General features: G+C 38.4%; 1 protein-coding gene and 1 long non-coding RNA gene across 5 annotated transcripts in view; one reads left to right on the forward strand and one right to left on the reverse strand.

Annotated features, from left to right (window-relative positions):
• Nucleotides 1-17,663, reverse strand: part of ldb1a (LIM domain binding 1a) — a 25,806-nt gene continuing 8,143 nt past the window's right edge. Inside the window, exons 1-11 of one of the 3 annotated variants that reach the window (XM_008429683.3) lie at nt 12,352-12,630; nt 9,505-9,607; nt 9,165-9,209; nt 6,446-6,521; nt 5,826-5,928; nt 5,554-5,726; nt 5,345-5,467; nt 5,173-5,250; nt 4,937-5,060; nt 4,242-4,384; nt 3,124-3,403 (exon numbers count right to left, since the gene is read on the reverse strand). In XM_008429683.3, the coding sequence (XP_008427905.1) occupies nt 3,179-3,403; nt 4,242-4,384; nt 4,937-5,060; nt 5,173-5,250; nt 5,345-5,467; nt 5,554-5,726; nt 5,826-5,928; nt 6,446-6,521; nt 9,165-9,209; nt 9,505-9,524 (1,110 nt within the window). In that variant the 5' untranslated portion in view covers nt 9,525-9,607; nt 12,352-12,630 and the 3' untranslated portion in view covers nt 3,124-3,178. Of the gene's footprint in view, nt 2,543-3,123; nt 3,404-4,241; nt 4,385-4,936; nt 5,061-5,172; nt 5,251-5,344; nt 5,468-5,553; nt 5,727-5,825; nt 5,929-6,445; nt 6,522-9,164; nt 9,210-9,504; nt 9,608-12,351; nt 12,631-17,663 lie in introns of those variants that run through there. The other 2 variants (XM_008429684.3, XM_008429682.3) reach the window with 2 other exon arrangements.
• LOC103476928 (uncharacterized) overlaps nt 11,739-17,663 on the forward strand; it is a 6,653-nt gene continuing 728 nt past the window's right edge. The window contains exons 1-3 of one of the 2 annotated variants that reach the window (XR_014091301.1): nt 11,739-12,055; nt 12,630-12,814; nt 14,543-14,656. This is a non-coding gene — a long non-coding RNA (uncharacterized LOC103476928). Of the gene's footprint in view, nt 12,081-12,629; nt 12,815-14,542; nt 14,657-17,663 lie in introns of both variants that reach the window. The other variant, XR_535565.3, reaches the window with a different exon arrangement.

A 17,663-nucleotide genomic window follows, 5' to 3' on the forward strand; every position in this document is an offset into this window, starting at 1 on the left:
TTCAGTGAAAATCCATCTTTATTGATAACATACAATAATTATTACTGACAGAAACCTGGCAAAGAAATATATAAAACCACCCCTGTGACAAGGTGCTACAAGAGCCAGCTACAGGTGCATTGCCATTTCTCTGCCTCACACACTTATATTTCCCATATTATGTCAAACTAACATAATATGTTACAGTTTGAACATAATATGTATGTATTATGTTCGACTTACCAGCACAGAGTGCTGGTAAGTCGACCCTGCATTTGATTTCATGTCCGCCTTCTGAACTGATACACCACAAATAAAAAGTAGCCGAGGAGGCACTGGGAGACAGTTGGAAAAAGGGTTTAAAACACGACAGCTTGTTGTGGATTTTGTACACGATGGTGGAGGAAACTGTCCAGCTGCTCAGTCTGGTGCTTAGGGGGACCCCTGGTGGACGAATCGGGGTTTCACCGTTTCACTACGTGTGTACCTGCACACTGACAGCAACTTGAACTGCATCGATTTACCAACTACATAGGTGAATTTACCCCCAAATTATTGATGTAGTTACAGGACTTAACAAAAATGTGTAAAAAGTTTTAAACTTAAGTCTTATTGAAAGCTGCACCACTGTGGCACAGAAAAACAGAAATATCTGTATTTACAAGGATGTGACTTTCAGAGCAGAAACTTATGGCACGGCTATGACGTGTTTTTACTGAGAAAGCAACTGACTCGCTAGATTTATGTCAAACACAGCATCACTGTGATAAGCATTCTGACTCAGCAGCAGCACAAATTCCTCCAGATATAATCATGAGTATTGTACAGATGGGTTAAACCTGAACAGAACATCAGTACATAGAAAAATAAATAGTTTGCTAAAATGAAGGTAAAGTTATTTCATCAGTGATTGTACCATTAAAAATCATGTTTTTTAAAACAACTTACAGGGCTTCTTTTTTTTTTCCATCTCTTTACATTAGATTGAGTTTCTCATAGTTCAAAGGAATACATAGAACTTTTACAGAAAGTACTACCTAAAAATATACAAGCACAGACACAAACATGAGGAGGAAAGCCAACAAAAAATATTAAAAATAAAAACAGCGCAGTGTGTAAGAGTCTTTACATGGAGCTCCTTGGTCTGCAGCTTTCTTTGTTGTAATTTAAAAACATTGCTGGGAAGCTTAATACAAAAGTTTTCCTATTTTACAATCCAGTTAAAACTTGATTTTTAAAATATTCTGAGTAGCAAATTCGAGTTTTCTGTCACTATATTTTTTCTGAAGAACCCCGCTCCCTTACCCTCCCGAAGAATAAGAGATTTAAGGACAAAATAGACAGTTTTGCAAGGATGGGACATTAGATGGAGATTTAGTGGGGAAACGAGTAACCGCAGTTCTGCTTTGGATTCGCATCAGATTAGCTGTAGCGCAGTAGTACAAACTGTTTATTACAGAGGCCAGACAGCAGAGGTGGGAGAAAGTCATTGTTCTGCCAGTCCCAAGTCAAGTCGAAAGCCAAGATGTTCAAGTTTCAGGTCAGATCTAAAATCTTAAACTTAAAACTTTCTTTAAGCCAGGAATATGCTCAAATATTTAACTTAAAAAAAGTAATCCTAATTTCTAAAGTGTATTAATGTGTTTCAACAGCTGTGTTTTCTTGTCATAACAAGCAGTTGAGCCTGAACTTATTAACCTTCCCCCCAAAAAAATTCCTCTAGGTGTTTTAACATTATTTGATTCAAGAAATGGCAAAAAATAAAAAATACGTTGAAAAACATACTTTTCGCATAGGACAAAATTTCAACCATTTTCAAGTTAAAAAGTTTAAATCTAAATGAAGTCACAAGTCAATGGCGGTAAAGTCCAAGTTGAGATTCTACTCTTGTGATTTCTCCTAAAGTCGTGTCTAAAGTAATTAAATGTTTGACTCAGGTCCACACCTCTGCCAGATGATGGATGACAAAAGCTTACAGAGTTATTATCACCACATTAAAAATTATCTAACAGCAATAATTATACATTAATATACTGAAAGTCTCAAATGTTTTACATTTCTTACATAAGCAGTAATAGGAAAAAAAAAATACACGTCAATTTCATAAGAAAAATACTTTTCTATTTTTCTTATAGAAAAGTCTATAAGAAAAATAGTGAGACCAACTGTTTTCCGTTAATAGTGGAAAACAATGCAAAGAAAATCCTGGGGTGTTATTGTTTGGTTGCCAGTTTTTTTCAAATACTTTACATAAAAAACAAACAAACAAAAAAAAAAAAATCTAAAATATAGAAAATAAAAACAACTTTGTGGCGTCTGGTGCTCTGGTCCAGACATGCTGCGTACCACCTCTCTCCAGTACCTCACTGTTTGGGGCCACAGATGTAGGCGACAGTGTTTGTTGGTGCGTGGACTGGTCTGTCTGTCTGTGTGTGTGGGTGGGTGGGTGCGTGTGTGTGTAGGTGAATGTGTGAGTGTGTGTGTGTTAAGAGATTTTGCGTAGTGGTTCTCAACTCCGGTCCTCAAGCTCCGGCACTGTACAGGTTTTTGTTCCAACCAGGTCCTACAAAAACAAATAATTGAGTTTTTAAAAACTGAACGATGAATTTTGACACTTTAAGTGCACATAGTTGGATGTTTACAGCCTGCAAAAAGGTCAGGTTAAGGTAATAATTAAGGCTAAGCATTTTTCTTTCAGTGACAGTGAGACCAACAGAAACAATGAGGTGCGTCTTCAAGGGGAGGGGAAAAAAAGAAACGCACAGCTGAGAGACCCGAGGTTGGAACAAAAACCCACCGACGTGACCGCAGCGGTGAGCACTCTGATGGGACACGTCGACACTGGCTCAGCTTTGTGGTGAGAGTGGACGCGCGGGCGAACAACACCATTACCACTCCTTTAAGAGGACTGACAACAGCCAAAGCGACGGAGGGGGACGAGGCTGAGCACCACTAATTATGTGCAACAATCTGCAGGAGATACAGAGTTTTGCCTCAAGCGTCGGCCCACCAGCTTTAATTTCTCTCACTGACTCTGCTTTCCCAGCGATGGTACAGTTTTAAACATCAATTCAATACGAGTGCTCAGTGCAGCCCTCCCTCATCCATCCTGCTATTGTCATGGCTGAGGCAAGGTCCCAGTAGTTTTTAACTCTTTTTTTTTTTTTTTTTTTTTACATCTGACTTAGATCTCAGCCGTCTACTGGGATGACTGGGAGTTTTCATTCTTGCTCTCCTGACTGGAGGGGGCTTTGCTGTTCCAGGGCGAGTGAGCCCCTAGTGCAGGCGAGCTGTTGAAACTGTCCTCATCGTCCAGGCCATTCGCCCCATCGTACTGCGTGTTCTCCAGCCGTGTGATCAGACGCTCGTCTTCGTCACCAAACTCCCCTCCCATCAGTGTGGGCTCTCCCACCATCATCACATCCTAAAGGGGACAGCAAGGGCCGGTACACATTATCCCCATAATACTGGGGGTGGGGGGGGATGCTCGCGCAATGAATGGCTGTACGGCGGCTTAATGGGAGGATTTTTCCCCATGTGGTCCAGGTGCAAACCAACTGGGTTCAGTTTTTAGTCATTCAACTTGATCTTAATGAATGAAACGCATCATATACGCTACACAGTCACATTTTACGGAAAAACAAAAACCTCTAAATTTTGAGCGATTAACCCATTACAGTTGAACTTAGCGGGGCAAGGGTATCTGTCTGGACTATTCCAAGAACCAGGGTTGACACAGCTGGGCATCCCTGATCCTTAAGTGCTGCAGCACAGGGGGGTTCATTCCACCTCGGGTCTCATTTGCTCAATCAAGCAACCATGAAGGCAAAGACAGATGTTATGTGTGAATCAGGCGCTTTGATGATGAGCTTGGTTGTAGCCAACACCAAACCCAACTGTTCCAATGAACAAAAATAAATAAATAAATCACAGCAAGGTTATTCAGCTACACGCCCCAAAAATACATTCTGCACTAATCAAAGAGTGAGATCGCATGTGCATCCTCGACATAAACTCTGGCACCAGAGGACCAGGGACTGCCCATTACTGGTACACATGTGAAGTCTAGCATGTCACTAATTAGGTTTAAGTTTGGGAAAAGTAAACTTATCCCTGAACCCCGTCTGAATCCAAACCGCATTTAGACCGTCCTCACCTGCTGCTTGGTTTACGACACATCAAATTACTTTGTAACCTCACTGCTCTTCTGCTTGTCACAATCAACTGTAGGTCAGTCAGGAGGTAGCAATGCTTACAGGTACCTGGTTGGAGAGTGAGAAACTGTTGGCCGGACTTTTCTTTTTGCTGTTGCTGTTGTTATTGCCGCCTCCGCCGGAGCTCACGTTGCTTCCGCCGGACACTTTCCTTTTCCGCCGCTTGTTTGGAGCTTGTCTTGCTGGCTCAGCTGCATGCAGATTAGAGAAGGTGCGTTTAGTTTAGTGGAATGGTTTTTATATCATCTGTACTTCTGAAATTACAGTACCCAGCTAAAGTATTCACAAACCTCTTAATGGTACAACTACAAACTTCAGCTTAGTTTATTGGGATTTTATGCAACACATGATTGAAGTGGGTATAAAAGATTAACTGGATGGAGGAAATCTGAAAGTCAATTTCAAGTCTTGCCACAGATTCTCAAGAGCCATACTTGTCTGACCTGCCAACGGGCTCTTTATGAAGACGGACCGTCAGACAAATCTTTGTAAATAGAAGAGCATTATGCTGCTACCACCAAATTTGGATCAACCTCAAATACGGCTCCATCATTTTTCTTACACATCACAATTATGTACTGTGTTGTCCTGGTGTGCCACATAAAATAGACAATATATATATTTAGGCTGGCGATTGTATTCTTACAAAATATGGTGTATAATAGGTTTTCAGCACATTGCATCATGGAATTGGTTGGTGATTACAGTATAGTTTAGGAGCATAATATGCACTCGGGGGTTACCTGGAGGCGCGACCATCCTTTGCCATTTCTGGAAAAGACAGGTTTTCAGACAGTCTCTTGGACTCAAACTGTAAGTCTTGTGTCTGGACATCAACTCCTGCATCGGCTCCAATATCACACATAACTTCAGGGAAATAAAAAGGCAACATATGTCAAATTTTACCTTTACACTCAAAGTGTGGGAGGGAAAAAAAAAGAAAAAAAAGAATAGAAGGTTTAAAAGAAAGCTTTCTTACACGGAGGTAGTTGAGCGTCGAGTTGGACAGCCCACACCTCGTGATGTTTTTAGCTAGCTGATCGAGCATCTGAGGATCCTTGGCGGTTAAGGTAAAAAAGGTGAATTAATAAAATAGAATATGGAGTGAAAAAGTTTTTAATGCATGCAAATTTCCATTAGCTCACACTTACATGCATAGCCAAAATGCTCCTTGGCAAAACCTCTCTGTGTTGCCTGATGCTGAAGTGCCATGTCTTGATTCTCATCATGTCGTCAAACATAAATTCTAGATACAGGCGACCCTCAACACACACCTAATCCACAGGAGAGACGGTCAGAGGAACTGGAGAAAATTAGCTTTTTAATCAACCGAGTAGGAGAATGGTACCAAAATGTTTACCTGTGTAAACATGGGTTTGCCATTTTGAGTCACCATGGTGCATTGGTCACAGTCAAGAGACACAAAGTTACTGTGAAAAGACTCCTTTGGATGCTTCAAAACGTAAAACAGCTCTGTTGCACCTCCCTCAAAAATACTTCTGAAGTATCGAGGAATCAACGTCCTGCCGATCGCTGAGAACAAAAAAAACAACGTAAGAAAACACAGCAAAGAAACAAAAGAGACAGGACGTCAAACAAAGTCCACATAAGCAGCAGTAAAGTATCTCTCACTGTATCGTTTGGGGCCGTCTTCCAGACAGAAAGTAACTGTGAGCATGGCGTCATCCTCAAAAAACTCTGTAGTGAAGGCATCCCACCAGAGATTGTCACAGTCCTGAAACAATATGTAGATTCAATTTAACCAAACTATCAGAAGTGGTTGGAGAAGGGAAAATTCACGCTGTCTACAGAGAAAAGGAATACAGGAGAATGCGTCCAAGACTAATTAAATACGCCAAAATCTTAAAAAGAACTTGAAACTCTTACAATGTGTGTTTGTTGTGCAACGTCCAAAAGACAAGCTTGGCAAAACACTTTAAACAAAGCATGCTTAAGTATATTAGACACTGATGGGCATTAAACTGTAGGTAAAATTACAACAATGCTCAGTGGTCAGCTTAGATGGGCTTGTTGTCTCATCTACACTGAGAGCATAAAAGGTACAGCAACTTCAAAAATCATGAAACAGACTACAGGTGCAAAAAAATTAAAAATATCCAGTAATGTTTTTACTACCATGTAGAAGAGTATCTGATTGTGTAGGACTTTAGGAGTTAACTTTAGGTGAGGCAAAAAATGTCGATAAAAGCTTTAAAAAGTACGTTTTGAACCGAGCTAGGAACAGCACTCACCTCTGTCCAATTCTGTAATCTTTTGTTTAGCTCATATATCCGGTAATCTGTCTGGTTCCCATACGGTGTGGGTCTCCTGAAACAATAAGATGAGTCAAATGTCAAATGAGTAATTAATTAAAATAATTAAGCATTTACGGCACAGAACAGGAAATGTTTAAAACCTTAAAATATTACTCTGAACAGAGGAGTTAATGGACATCTAAACATAGGAATGTTTTGTATTTGCAAACGGTTAAATCAAATCCCCCATGTTGTAATCACAGGGCTCACATTTAGGTAAAGAGCAGCAAAGCTTAGGGGAAATATTAATTAAAGCATAAATTTCCTCTTTTGGCGTTTGTTGAGGCTGGGAGAAGAAACCCTCTCATCAAAATCACTTTGAGGAATACACAACAATAACTTCGCAATATGATAAAGTGTTTATTTTCAGAGATGCATATTTAAAACAATCTGATGCTCCAGGATTGTGTCTCGTCAATGTGAATGCAGCCGCTGTCTTGCTCCATAGAGAGATATCTCATATGCTTTTATTAAAAGTGATTTTAATTCTGTTGAGCGAGAAAGTGAGTGCAAGTGTTGTGAAATGTTCACAACTTCTTGCTGTACAAAGCCTAGTTGTAAATTGAAACTCAACCCTGTTGCTTTCCTTTTCTTGCACTAAAGTGTTTCAACTTCATTCAGTTTAGTGCAGTTATTCCTTTACCAAACATTCGGAGTGACTCGACAAATTTTAAGCTGTGGCAAAATAAGTGATTAGAGTCTAACAGCTTTTTATTTTTACAAAAATAACTTTTTCCCCTCACTTTCGTGCACCACATGGGAATTGAGTTCAGCACAGTTTATTAAAAAACAAACAGTCAGGCATTTTAATGTCTGTAGCGGCATGCTTTGATTCTGAAACATAACTGCTATGAAACAATGTGATATTTGTGCTGAGGCGTTCTGATTTCACTGACGGCTCATTCTGGAGTCTGAAGCAGCAACACTCCAGCATCAGGAGGTGTTCTCAGATTCAGCTTGGGCTGCATATTAGCAACATAACTAATGATATCAATGAACACTGTGGTGCTATCAGATTTAAATTACCCTCATTTTTACTCTAAATATCCCTACTGTGGCGACTTTTAGAATCCAGGAGGAAGCTCAGAGGGGACAGGGCTTTCTCCGTCATTGGCCCCAAGTTATGGAACGACTTGCCTTTGCAGGTCAGAGAGGCCCCTTCACTGTCCACTTTTAAAGTTCATCTTAAAACCCATTTATTTTACTTGGCTTTCAACACCAGCGGGATCTAGTTTTAAATTGTATGTTTTGTTTTTAAACTGTAAGAGTTTTTATTTTTTTATTATTGTTATGTTGTGTTTTAATGTACACCACTTTGTATCAGCTGTGGTTGTTTTTAAAGTGCTTTATAAATGAAGTTGGTATGATATGGTATCTCAGTCACTAAGAATGAGTATCAGCCATGGGGATCAACATTAGGCAGAACACAAAACTTGAAATATAACACGTCAAGAATTGCTTCCAAGCTAAAGAGGGATTATTCGGAGTAATTGTATTTGGAAAAATTGTGACAAACTATTTTATGACTGTTGGTTCCATGACAGCGTCAATAAATATAGATATACTTTGAAATATTATTACACATGCAGTTTAATCTGCTTGGTGTATGCAAGAACCCAAACTATGTATTGGGTATAATCTTAAGGAGAATCCTTTGTGTTTGTCTCTATGCAATGCAATACATTTATAGCTCTGCAATCTATTGCAAACGCAGAAAAAATTAACTGATCTTATTTTTAATACTTCATATTGTCGCAAAAATGACAAGTTTAAAATTTTGTCCATCTGATTAACTAAACCAAATGTAACTTTGTGACATGGGATACTGTACACAAATATTTTGGGCAGATCTGGCTTCAGCAAACTTAATGTAAACAACCATCTCCCAGTGCCACATCGAAACAACCAATCATAACCAGGAGGAGGGTCTTCGTGCCATCAGTCACAATCTTGTATGGTGCTGCTCATTCTCCCTAAAGCTAGCACAGCTACTGTAAATGCTCAGGCTAGTCAGCATGGCTTTCCAGTAATGGTATTGTTTTTATTTTTTTTCTGCCATTAGCAGCTATTAACATCTAGCAGCGAGTAAAAGAGTTTGACAGTGCCAACACCCTCCCTTCTGGCTCTGACTGGTTGTTTTTGGTCAGGAGCGGTGCATTTCTTCAGATGGTAATAGCAGCACAGGGAGGAGACTGATCTTTTCACAGATTACTCATGCTATAACATACCATCACGACATGGTGACAAGTTTTACAAATATCATTACCACCTTAAGAAATGTAAAGCAAATAACTTGTACAAAAGTTACATACTGCAGCTTGAAGGTTTGTCAGAGCGGAAATGAATGTTCCTACATCAAATACAGATTTTAATAAATAAAGAGTTTGAAATGTTTTATTACAACTTTACTAATGGAATAAAGTAACATTTGGAGTTTCAGTGCTTTGTTTAACGCCTAAAAAAGTCTCAGTTTTAAAACCACACAGCAGACTTTAAGGCTGCAAAGGAACCCTTATATCACACATAGCTGATAAACAAGGTTAAATAAAAGATTCCAGGATATTAAGTTCTGACAGAAAATATATCTGGGTTGCATATATAAAATGTGCATTCAGACCAACAAGATGACCGTATGTTCCAAGCTGAGCATGCTCACCCCATTCCAGGCTCCATGTATGATGGTGGGTACATAGGTGTAGGCCTAAAAGTGTAGAAAAAAAGTCTTACAAATGTAGATCATTACAAAAGACTTAACTCTTTAAAGTAAATGTTGTTAATCACATTTAAATTTTTAAGATGCAAGGATCAAAAACATATTACTTATCAATTTGTATCTGTAAATAATTCAAAACTTGATAGTAGAGAGTAAGACCAAATAAAAAAAACTGAAAAGGACACAAATGTACATTTATATAGACCAAGATAACCAATTAGTGAATCAAAAAGTTGAAAGAGTAGTTCCAAGTTTTAGAACCCTCTCTGAAACTGACACCTACCCCACATCTCTGTCCAGCATAGCGCCTGGGTGGAAGGGGGGAAAGCTGCCACCGTTGGGGGGTTCCTTAGGAGAGTACAGTTTGAATGATTTTGACGAACAGCCTGCACAGAAAAAAAAAAAAGAGCGAGAGAGAGAGAGAGAGAGAGAAGGGGTGGGGGGAGGGGGAGCAGAGAATTAAAAAGGAGATTTAGATTACTTTGGATTTACTGCATTCAAATCACAGCATCAACTAAGTAATCTAATGTTGGATGATTTGGTTGCGATTTGCTCAAATGAAAGCATGCTGCAAAAACAATTTCCTGCCGCATTCATTATCTAATGCATCTTCAATCTACTAAATGGACAAGAAAACAAATCATCACGAGGGCATTTATTAGCCTTTGCACATCTGAGGCAAATAATCAGTCAAGTAGGCAGATGAAAGCAAAGGTGGCCTGGTTTGTTGTCATTTTCTTGTACCTTTTCATGCAGCCATCTGCATTAGACGTGTGATCCCAGAAGAAAACAATCTTTTCACTCTTTGTGTATGTGCGTGTGCATGACTCCCCCCTTAAGTTGCACAGAGTACCCATCCCCCCCTACTTCATACGCTGGCTGCTGTTAACCCTTTTTTTCCCCAGACAACCCAGCCATGTTCAAACAATGTTTAAAAAAAATAAATCTATTCTGCAGCTCTGCTTGAGATGCATATGCAAACAGCATGATCCAAAACTTCATGTAATCATGGTCAAACAAGAATATTTCATAAATAATCACAGTACTGAACTGAAAAAGCAAGAGAGTATAAGCTCTGTAAATTTGACCCAGATTTGGTAGACACAGCTCTTTTTTTCCAGCTTTGTTTTTCCACAAATGCAAACAATATTTCTAATGCATGATGAATTTCATGTATGTGGTCCGGATTCTTTGCAGTCATAGATGTCACACATCCTAAAAGCTTATTAAACGTGCGCGTTCTCTGTTAAAAATGTTGACACGTTACACTTTTCAGATCAAATATTCTCAGACAAGACACCTGAGGGCAGCGCAATGTTCCTGTAATTCAATATCTATACACAGCAGTCTGTCACTGTCAGTTTGGCAAAAGAAAACAGGATCACACCTAATTAAAAACAGCAGGGGACACACACACACACACACACACTAACGACAAGGAACGCCAAAGAAAGAATCAAATCTTACAGGAATTTCATTTCAATATTTTCTCATCAGTTTTTTGTGCAGTTATAAACGGGAACTGTGAGACTACTCCCCCAAATGGTGATTGCAATACGCACATTAACTTGGGTAAAAAGGGATGCCAATCCCTTGAACAAATAGGACCCCTCCTTCATTTGCTTTCAACCTCTTCCTCCTTTCTTCAGCAAATCTGAGAGTCAAAGCAGGTCATTCTCCACTCCCTATTATGATAAGGGCTAAACCAGCAGTGGGGAAACTCAACAATGGCATTATATGCTTTACATCTGACCTTTTCACCTGCTCCCCAAGAATCCTGTTCATTAGTCCCAGACTGCATTCGGTCCTACGTTTAAACTCTTTGTTTTAATGAAGTAAATTTATGCATATCGAAAAAGCACAGCAGTTGGTAAAAAAAATAAAACTGTCATCTTTTGAAATCTTTAAAGTAAGCATTATACATGATTATAGACATATGTTTTGATGCATACATTCAAATGACCTCGTTGCTAAATTGTCTATTCAAAACTTACTCTCCCAATCATATAGCTTGGAGAACATTCATCTGTTTTGCTTTGTGTGATTAAAAAAAACGACTAAATTAGTCAGAATATGAACTGGAAGGTCAGACCAAATAGAAGAAGAGAAAAATAAATAAAAATCAGCAATTAGGGAAAAAGTCAGGAAAGGCACCTTTGGTAAGCATGGAATTTAATAGTTTACAAAAATAAAAACAAATCACTTTACTAAGACCTAAAATATATATAATTTAAATAGGCAAAATCCACAAATGTTTTATTAAAGAGGCCGATTCAAATAACCAGCTAATGTTAAAGTAATAGGAGTTGAATGTAAATAACTGCAGCCTTTAAACAGCTTTCATCCTATGGGAGCTGTAAAGGCATCTCAGGCAGTAATTTAGTCCACCTAAACTACTTTACTGTAAACAACACTAGCTTTAAATCAGACCTATCCACCCCCAAAAAACATCAAATCTACAAAACCGACCCATTTACAGCTATTCAAGGCATCAAAAAAACAAATGTTCTTAGATTTTCAAAGTCAAAACACTGTTAAAATAAATCACAAGCATCTCTAACGCAATTAAAGCAAGAAAAAAACTAAGTCGTAATAATCAGGTTGTTAAAGTATTTTTTTTAAATATATAGATGAAAATAAATAACTCATTCAAACATATGAGAAGTGCTGAGGCGCTCCAGATCTCACAGAGGTTAACTCCACATAAAAAGACCTTGGTGTAATTTAGTCCGCCCAAACTCCTTCACTGCAAACAATAGAGCTGCATCCAGAGGATGGCCCTCAGCCAATAAAACATCAATGTGCAAACACTCTTCAGCATACTTCCACAGCAGGTCAGCGGAGTCATGTTATACCTCTGTGAGTAATAATGCACCGTATGCATTTAACCGTGTGGCAGCATCCAGTTTACCTGTCGGGACCAGGCGTGAACTGACTGCTGGGCCGTCCTCATTAACGGTAACCGTTTAAAGACGGATGCCATTGCTAAGCTATTAACCTACTAGCTAAATGACCACCATAACCACCGTACGCCTTTAAGTTCTTTTATTGCCAACCAGCGACCCGTTTCAGTGTTTCATTGTTACACAGGCTTGCAACTGAATATGTATAGCTAAAAGTTTTTAACTACCTGCAGAGAAAGGTTCAGAAAAAGTCGGCGTCGTTCAACGCCTCGGCTCGGTGTTTCTTGCCAGCTAGCCTCGCTGCTAGCCGGAGCGGCAGGATGGAGAAAGCTCCAGCGTTTACCGTTGATAATTCACTGTCAAGGTCCAAAAGGCGGCGGCCATATGACAGAAAAAAGCCTCCCGCTACTTCCACCGATTTCAACCGACCTGCAATAATACAATACCTACGTTTTAGCAGACATTAGCTATGAGGACCGTGATACCTATGCTTGTACTACTACAGGACCCCTTTGTTCCTGCAGCCGAGACGCGAACAAACGAAGACCCCGCCTCCTCCAGGCTCCTCCGCCCATTCCGACTCACAGAGCCGGACAAAAACAGGCCTCCCTCCCTCTCTCCCTCACTGGGCCCCCAATTTGTTTTGTCTGGAACTCATCAGTGCACCAATGGCCTCCAGCATGGAACAAGGTGGGTTCCCATTGAGAGGAACAATTCTTTTCCCACAACGCAATTTATCTTATATTAAAGAAGAAGGAAAATGTTAAGAAATATGCAGACTTATGCTGTGTATACTGTGGCTCTCAAAAGACCATACACACCACTTTTAAAATGCCAATGATACTTTAATAAATCTGTTTTTTTTTTCCATATGTAATGTGACATTCATCCATTACAATTCGAATTGAGGTTTTAAAAAGCTGACAAAAGCTAGATGCATAAATCACTCCTTTAAGTGCATAATTAATTGAAAAACCTTTTGTTTTCAATTTTAGCATTCACTATTCAAGATCTATAGGCTTTTTCCCCCTCAAATTTGCCAAACAAATAATTGTTTTGATTATGTCTTGCAGAGTTGTACGTGATAATATTTTAATCACGAAAAGTCTCTCTGGTCTAAACTTCATAATGAGTAAAAAAAGATTCTTAATAAGTTCAAAATCTCTCTCAAAGTCACTTTGGTTGATTAAAATGTTCTGTTCAGAAAATCAACGTAATTCCAGCCAATTTTTCAAATGCCTCCTTATTTGGACTGCAGCTCTAAGCCTGTCAAAGCCTTAAAGTTATGTGATCTGCAGCCTCACTTTCAGTCAATATCCACTCTCGTGTTTACAAGCAATATATCTGAAGGATAGAAAACCTTTTGTGGTCTCAGGGTGCATTTAAAGCTCATTTGTTGAGGCTTTCACTTTAGCTGCCACTCAGTTTTGTGGAACTCAATAAGGCTGGAATGCTGCAGAGTGAAGAAGTGCATTTGACCTACAGCTATTCTCACTGTATAAATCCCACACCAGGCACAGAACAAAAACATAAAATTAAAGTGTGAATTTAGATTTAATATTCCATCAAACAGGAAAGCACAAGTACAGTGTCTTACACAATTATTCATACCGCTGGCTGCAACATTCTCAACTTCCATCCTGTTGACGGTAAGCTTTATTTTATTATATTGGACTTGCATTGCTAACACAAAGCATTGTGTGGGTCTAAAGTTAGCATACTTTTTCGCCAGCTTTTTAGTGAACACTACAAAGTTACGTTCATACATGGTTAAGTACGTATGAAATTTGTATTTCTGCTGATAGAAATTAAAGTATGAAGTGTTTATTAATCCCTCTTTACTCTGACACCTTTAAATGCAATCCAATGCAAGGAAAAGGGCTTAAACCATCATAAAAGTTCTAATTAAAGGTCAGCTGTCTGTAATTTAATCTCAGTATAAATTAAGCTCTTTTGTTAAGATCACAGAGGTTTGTTAGAGAACATTATAAAGCAGACAGCATCACGAATACCAATACTGCAGACAGGTCAGGGATAACGTCTGGAAAAGTTTTAAGCAGGATTATATTGTTAAATATTCTAAGCACAACTTGTGGAACCCTTTTCAATTATCTGAAAATGGAAAGAGCGCAGCACGACCAAACAGCTATAATTGTCCACTTATAGTCAGAGACCGAGCGACCATTACTCCGAGAAGCAGCCAAAAAGCTGGTAGCTCTGGAGGAGCTGCAGTGATTCACAGCTCAGGTGGAACAATTTGTCAACTGAAAAACTGTCAGCAGCAAACGTGTGAAAGAAGCAAGAAAGAAGAAGGTGCTCTGGTCAGATGAGACAAAAATTGACATTTTTGAACAACATCCTATATCTGAAGGAAGCTAACACTGGACTTCTTTAACACATGCTGATGCTTTTCTTCAGGTAGGTGCTGATGGGGAGATGGATTGAGGTAACATAATTTGGAAGAAAACCTGCAGCAGGCTGAAAAAGACGTGACTGGAGCCATGGTTCACTTTCCAGCTAGACGACTAAACAGTAAGGGCTTCCGCTGAATGGTTTGAATGAAAGCTTGTTCGTGCAGTTAAATGCCATATCTGCATCATGTTCTTAATCTGACTGAAATATCTCAAAACTGAGTCAACTTAAAGTACAAAATGTTCAGGAATAGTACACTCAAACACCCAGTGATAAGTGTTTGCTTCCCTGGCCTGCTGATGATCCGAGATAATGTTCCTAACTACTTCCTTGTACATATATAATGTACTTACTGAAGTAAAAGAAAACTGAAAAAGCCCAAAGAACAAGTCATCATTAATAATAAAAGATAAATAAATAAAAGAACATTTTCAAGAGGCACATATTGTTCAAATTAAGGAAAAATGACACGACTATTCTAATGTGAACCACTGGTTCTATAACAAGTACCTATATTACATGTAGTTAATTATTAATCTCAATTGCCTTCAATACAAAATGCAACTGTTTTTCTTTTTTATTCAGAAAAGGTTGAATCTTTCAAGTATAATAGTCCTAAACATAAATTAATATTAAAAGCACAAGCGCATTTAGCTAGCCCCAACTGTTAAGCTTTTTGAACATAGTACATTTTTAGGTCTGCTCATAATCACAATACTTAAATGACGTAATGAGTCTACTGGAGATTGGCAAAGTGGGGGGAAGAAAATGGATGGATGGATGGATGGATGGATGGATGGATGGATGGATGGATGGATGGATGGATGGATGGATGGATGGATGGATGGATGGATGGATGGATGGATGGATGGATGGATGGATGGATGGATGGATGGATGGATGGATGGATGGATGGATGACATATCTTCTCATTTGTTTACTCAGACTATGTTTAACTGGCTGGCTTTTGTGTAGAGAGCGGTGAAAGTGCAGCATCTCCCTCTGCTGGCCAGTGCTGAGAATGTTTCAGTGTGTCTTCAGAGCAGAATCTGTCTACGATACCTTTTGCCTTGATGGTTATTACATTTCCTTGTGTTTGAGCTTACATTTTAGTTGTGGGTTTAAATATTTACAACTGAAATAAGGCCTCCTGAATTATGCAATTACAGAGGAGCAAATGTCTACCAAATTAAGAAGTCAAATAAGCAGTGAAATGGACAAATTAATTTTAGATCCAACAAGATGTTTTGAAATAAAATCAGAAATAATTAAAATAAAATCAATTTAAATAATTTAATAATTTAAAACAGTCAGAGTCACCTTTATTATATACATAGATTTCCTGATAAGACTAGTTCTGAGAAAAAGAGATGACAGCCTATTTTAGGCTTTGGAAACTGGTCTGGTACCACACAAGGTCTTACGTATCCTCCTGTATTTATAGAATATAGACTCAAAAAAAAAACAAAAAAAACATGGCCATATAATTTTATGTAGAGCTGAGCTGCATTACATTCAAATCTACCTACAACAAGTTTCTTATACAAAGCAATAGCTCTCTTAAATAATAATGTACAAAAGAACTAAATTATAATTAGGTTCACGAATGAATTTCTAACCTAGTTTGAACATTGTTCAACTGGATTAACACAGCTATCATGTACACTACCGTGGATTCAACCTGCCTTGAAAACCAAAATACTCAGGCAAGTCCTTCCTTTCACAAATTTACGGAGCAATAGTGAAGCTTTTTGTGCCGAACAGGATGTTCAAAATCCTGTTGCTGCTGTTGGAGACACCACAGCGTAGGCACAAACCTGACAGGGAAACTGTTGTGACAACTGACTGGTAGTGATAGCAACAAGGCAGCACTAACGCGGCACTGCGCTCCGAGGACCCAACAGCGGGCTGACAAAAAGAAGCTCAGCAGCTTGGAAGTAGGATAAATCGAAGCATGATAAATAAAAATGTGGTAAATGGAATGTTTTTTTATAGTGCTTCAGATGACCCCAAATATAAGTAAAGATAAGATGTGAGGGTTTTTTGTAAATAAGGATCTCAGGTGTAAAACAATGTTATATTTGAATAGTTATTTTTTTTCAGTCACTCAGTTTTAAATGGGAAACTCATATATTTTAAAAAATTCATTTGCAGTGTTTATGTCTGTTACGATCATGAATATAATATTGCTTTTCCTTAGTGAAAGATTCTATTTATCGTTACAAAAATGTTATATTATGACCTACATAATCACTGCCCCCTACGTGTTCACTGCTGGTGAACTCTGCAGATCTCACGGTTGTCCGGTACACTGTCCATTAGTTTCCCTGAACAGAAAGTTGAGTGGAAGGAAAAACTATGGCGACTAAAAATGTGCCAAAGTTCAAATAAGTCCACAAAACAATGTCCATTCCATAATTTGGACAAAGTCTAGACTGTTGCTGAAGTAAAGTTTGTATTTTGTTTGGAAACCAGTGTCCCAGAGTGGAGACACACATCATCCAAAGACATTTAAGATCATTTTTCTCTGCTGACAAGATTTATGGAGGTGCTGTTTTAATTTTTTATCTGCACTTGGCATGCTAATTAAACTTAAATGTAATTACCATGATAGCACAACTGAACTGACCAGCAAAATGGACTCACCGAAACTTAATGAAGAATATATAGAGTTTTGTCAAGAAGAAGATGGAGACATGAGAGCCAGTTATGCAGAAAAGGTGAAAGCAGCAATTAAACCAAACCAGGTTTCTTTGCACCTCTGCAGATTAGCCATAGGCTCATCACCTCCATGCTGCACTGCGTTGATTCATATTTTCAGTGACCAAACATTTTCGTATAAAATATATATTTTTCTTTGGTCTTAAGATACATTACATTTAAAAAAAATTACATGAGTTTTTGTAAGTCATAATCATTAAAATTAGCAGAAATAAATGCTTGAATTACATCACTCTGTAATTAATCAATATGGATGTAATTTGTTAAATAAATAAATGAACTCTTCTACTCTGATGTATGTTGATGTTTTTAGATGTTGGAATGTTGACAACATCATAAGACAACATAATTGTGCATTTTCTTTGCAACTTGATTCCTACTTTTAAACTGAGAAACAAAGAAACAC

Source organism: Poecilia reticulata, chromosome 15, assembly GCF_904066995.2.
Source record: "Poecilia reticulata chromosome 15, P_reticulata-male-v2, whole genome shotgun sequence".
In the NCBI taxonomy this organism is placed as follows: domain Eukaryota; kingdom Metazoa; phylum Chordata; class Actinopteri; order Cyprinodontiformes; family Poeciliidae; genus Poecilia; species Poecilia reticulata.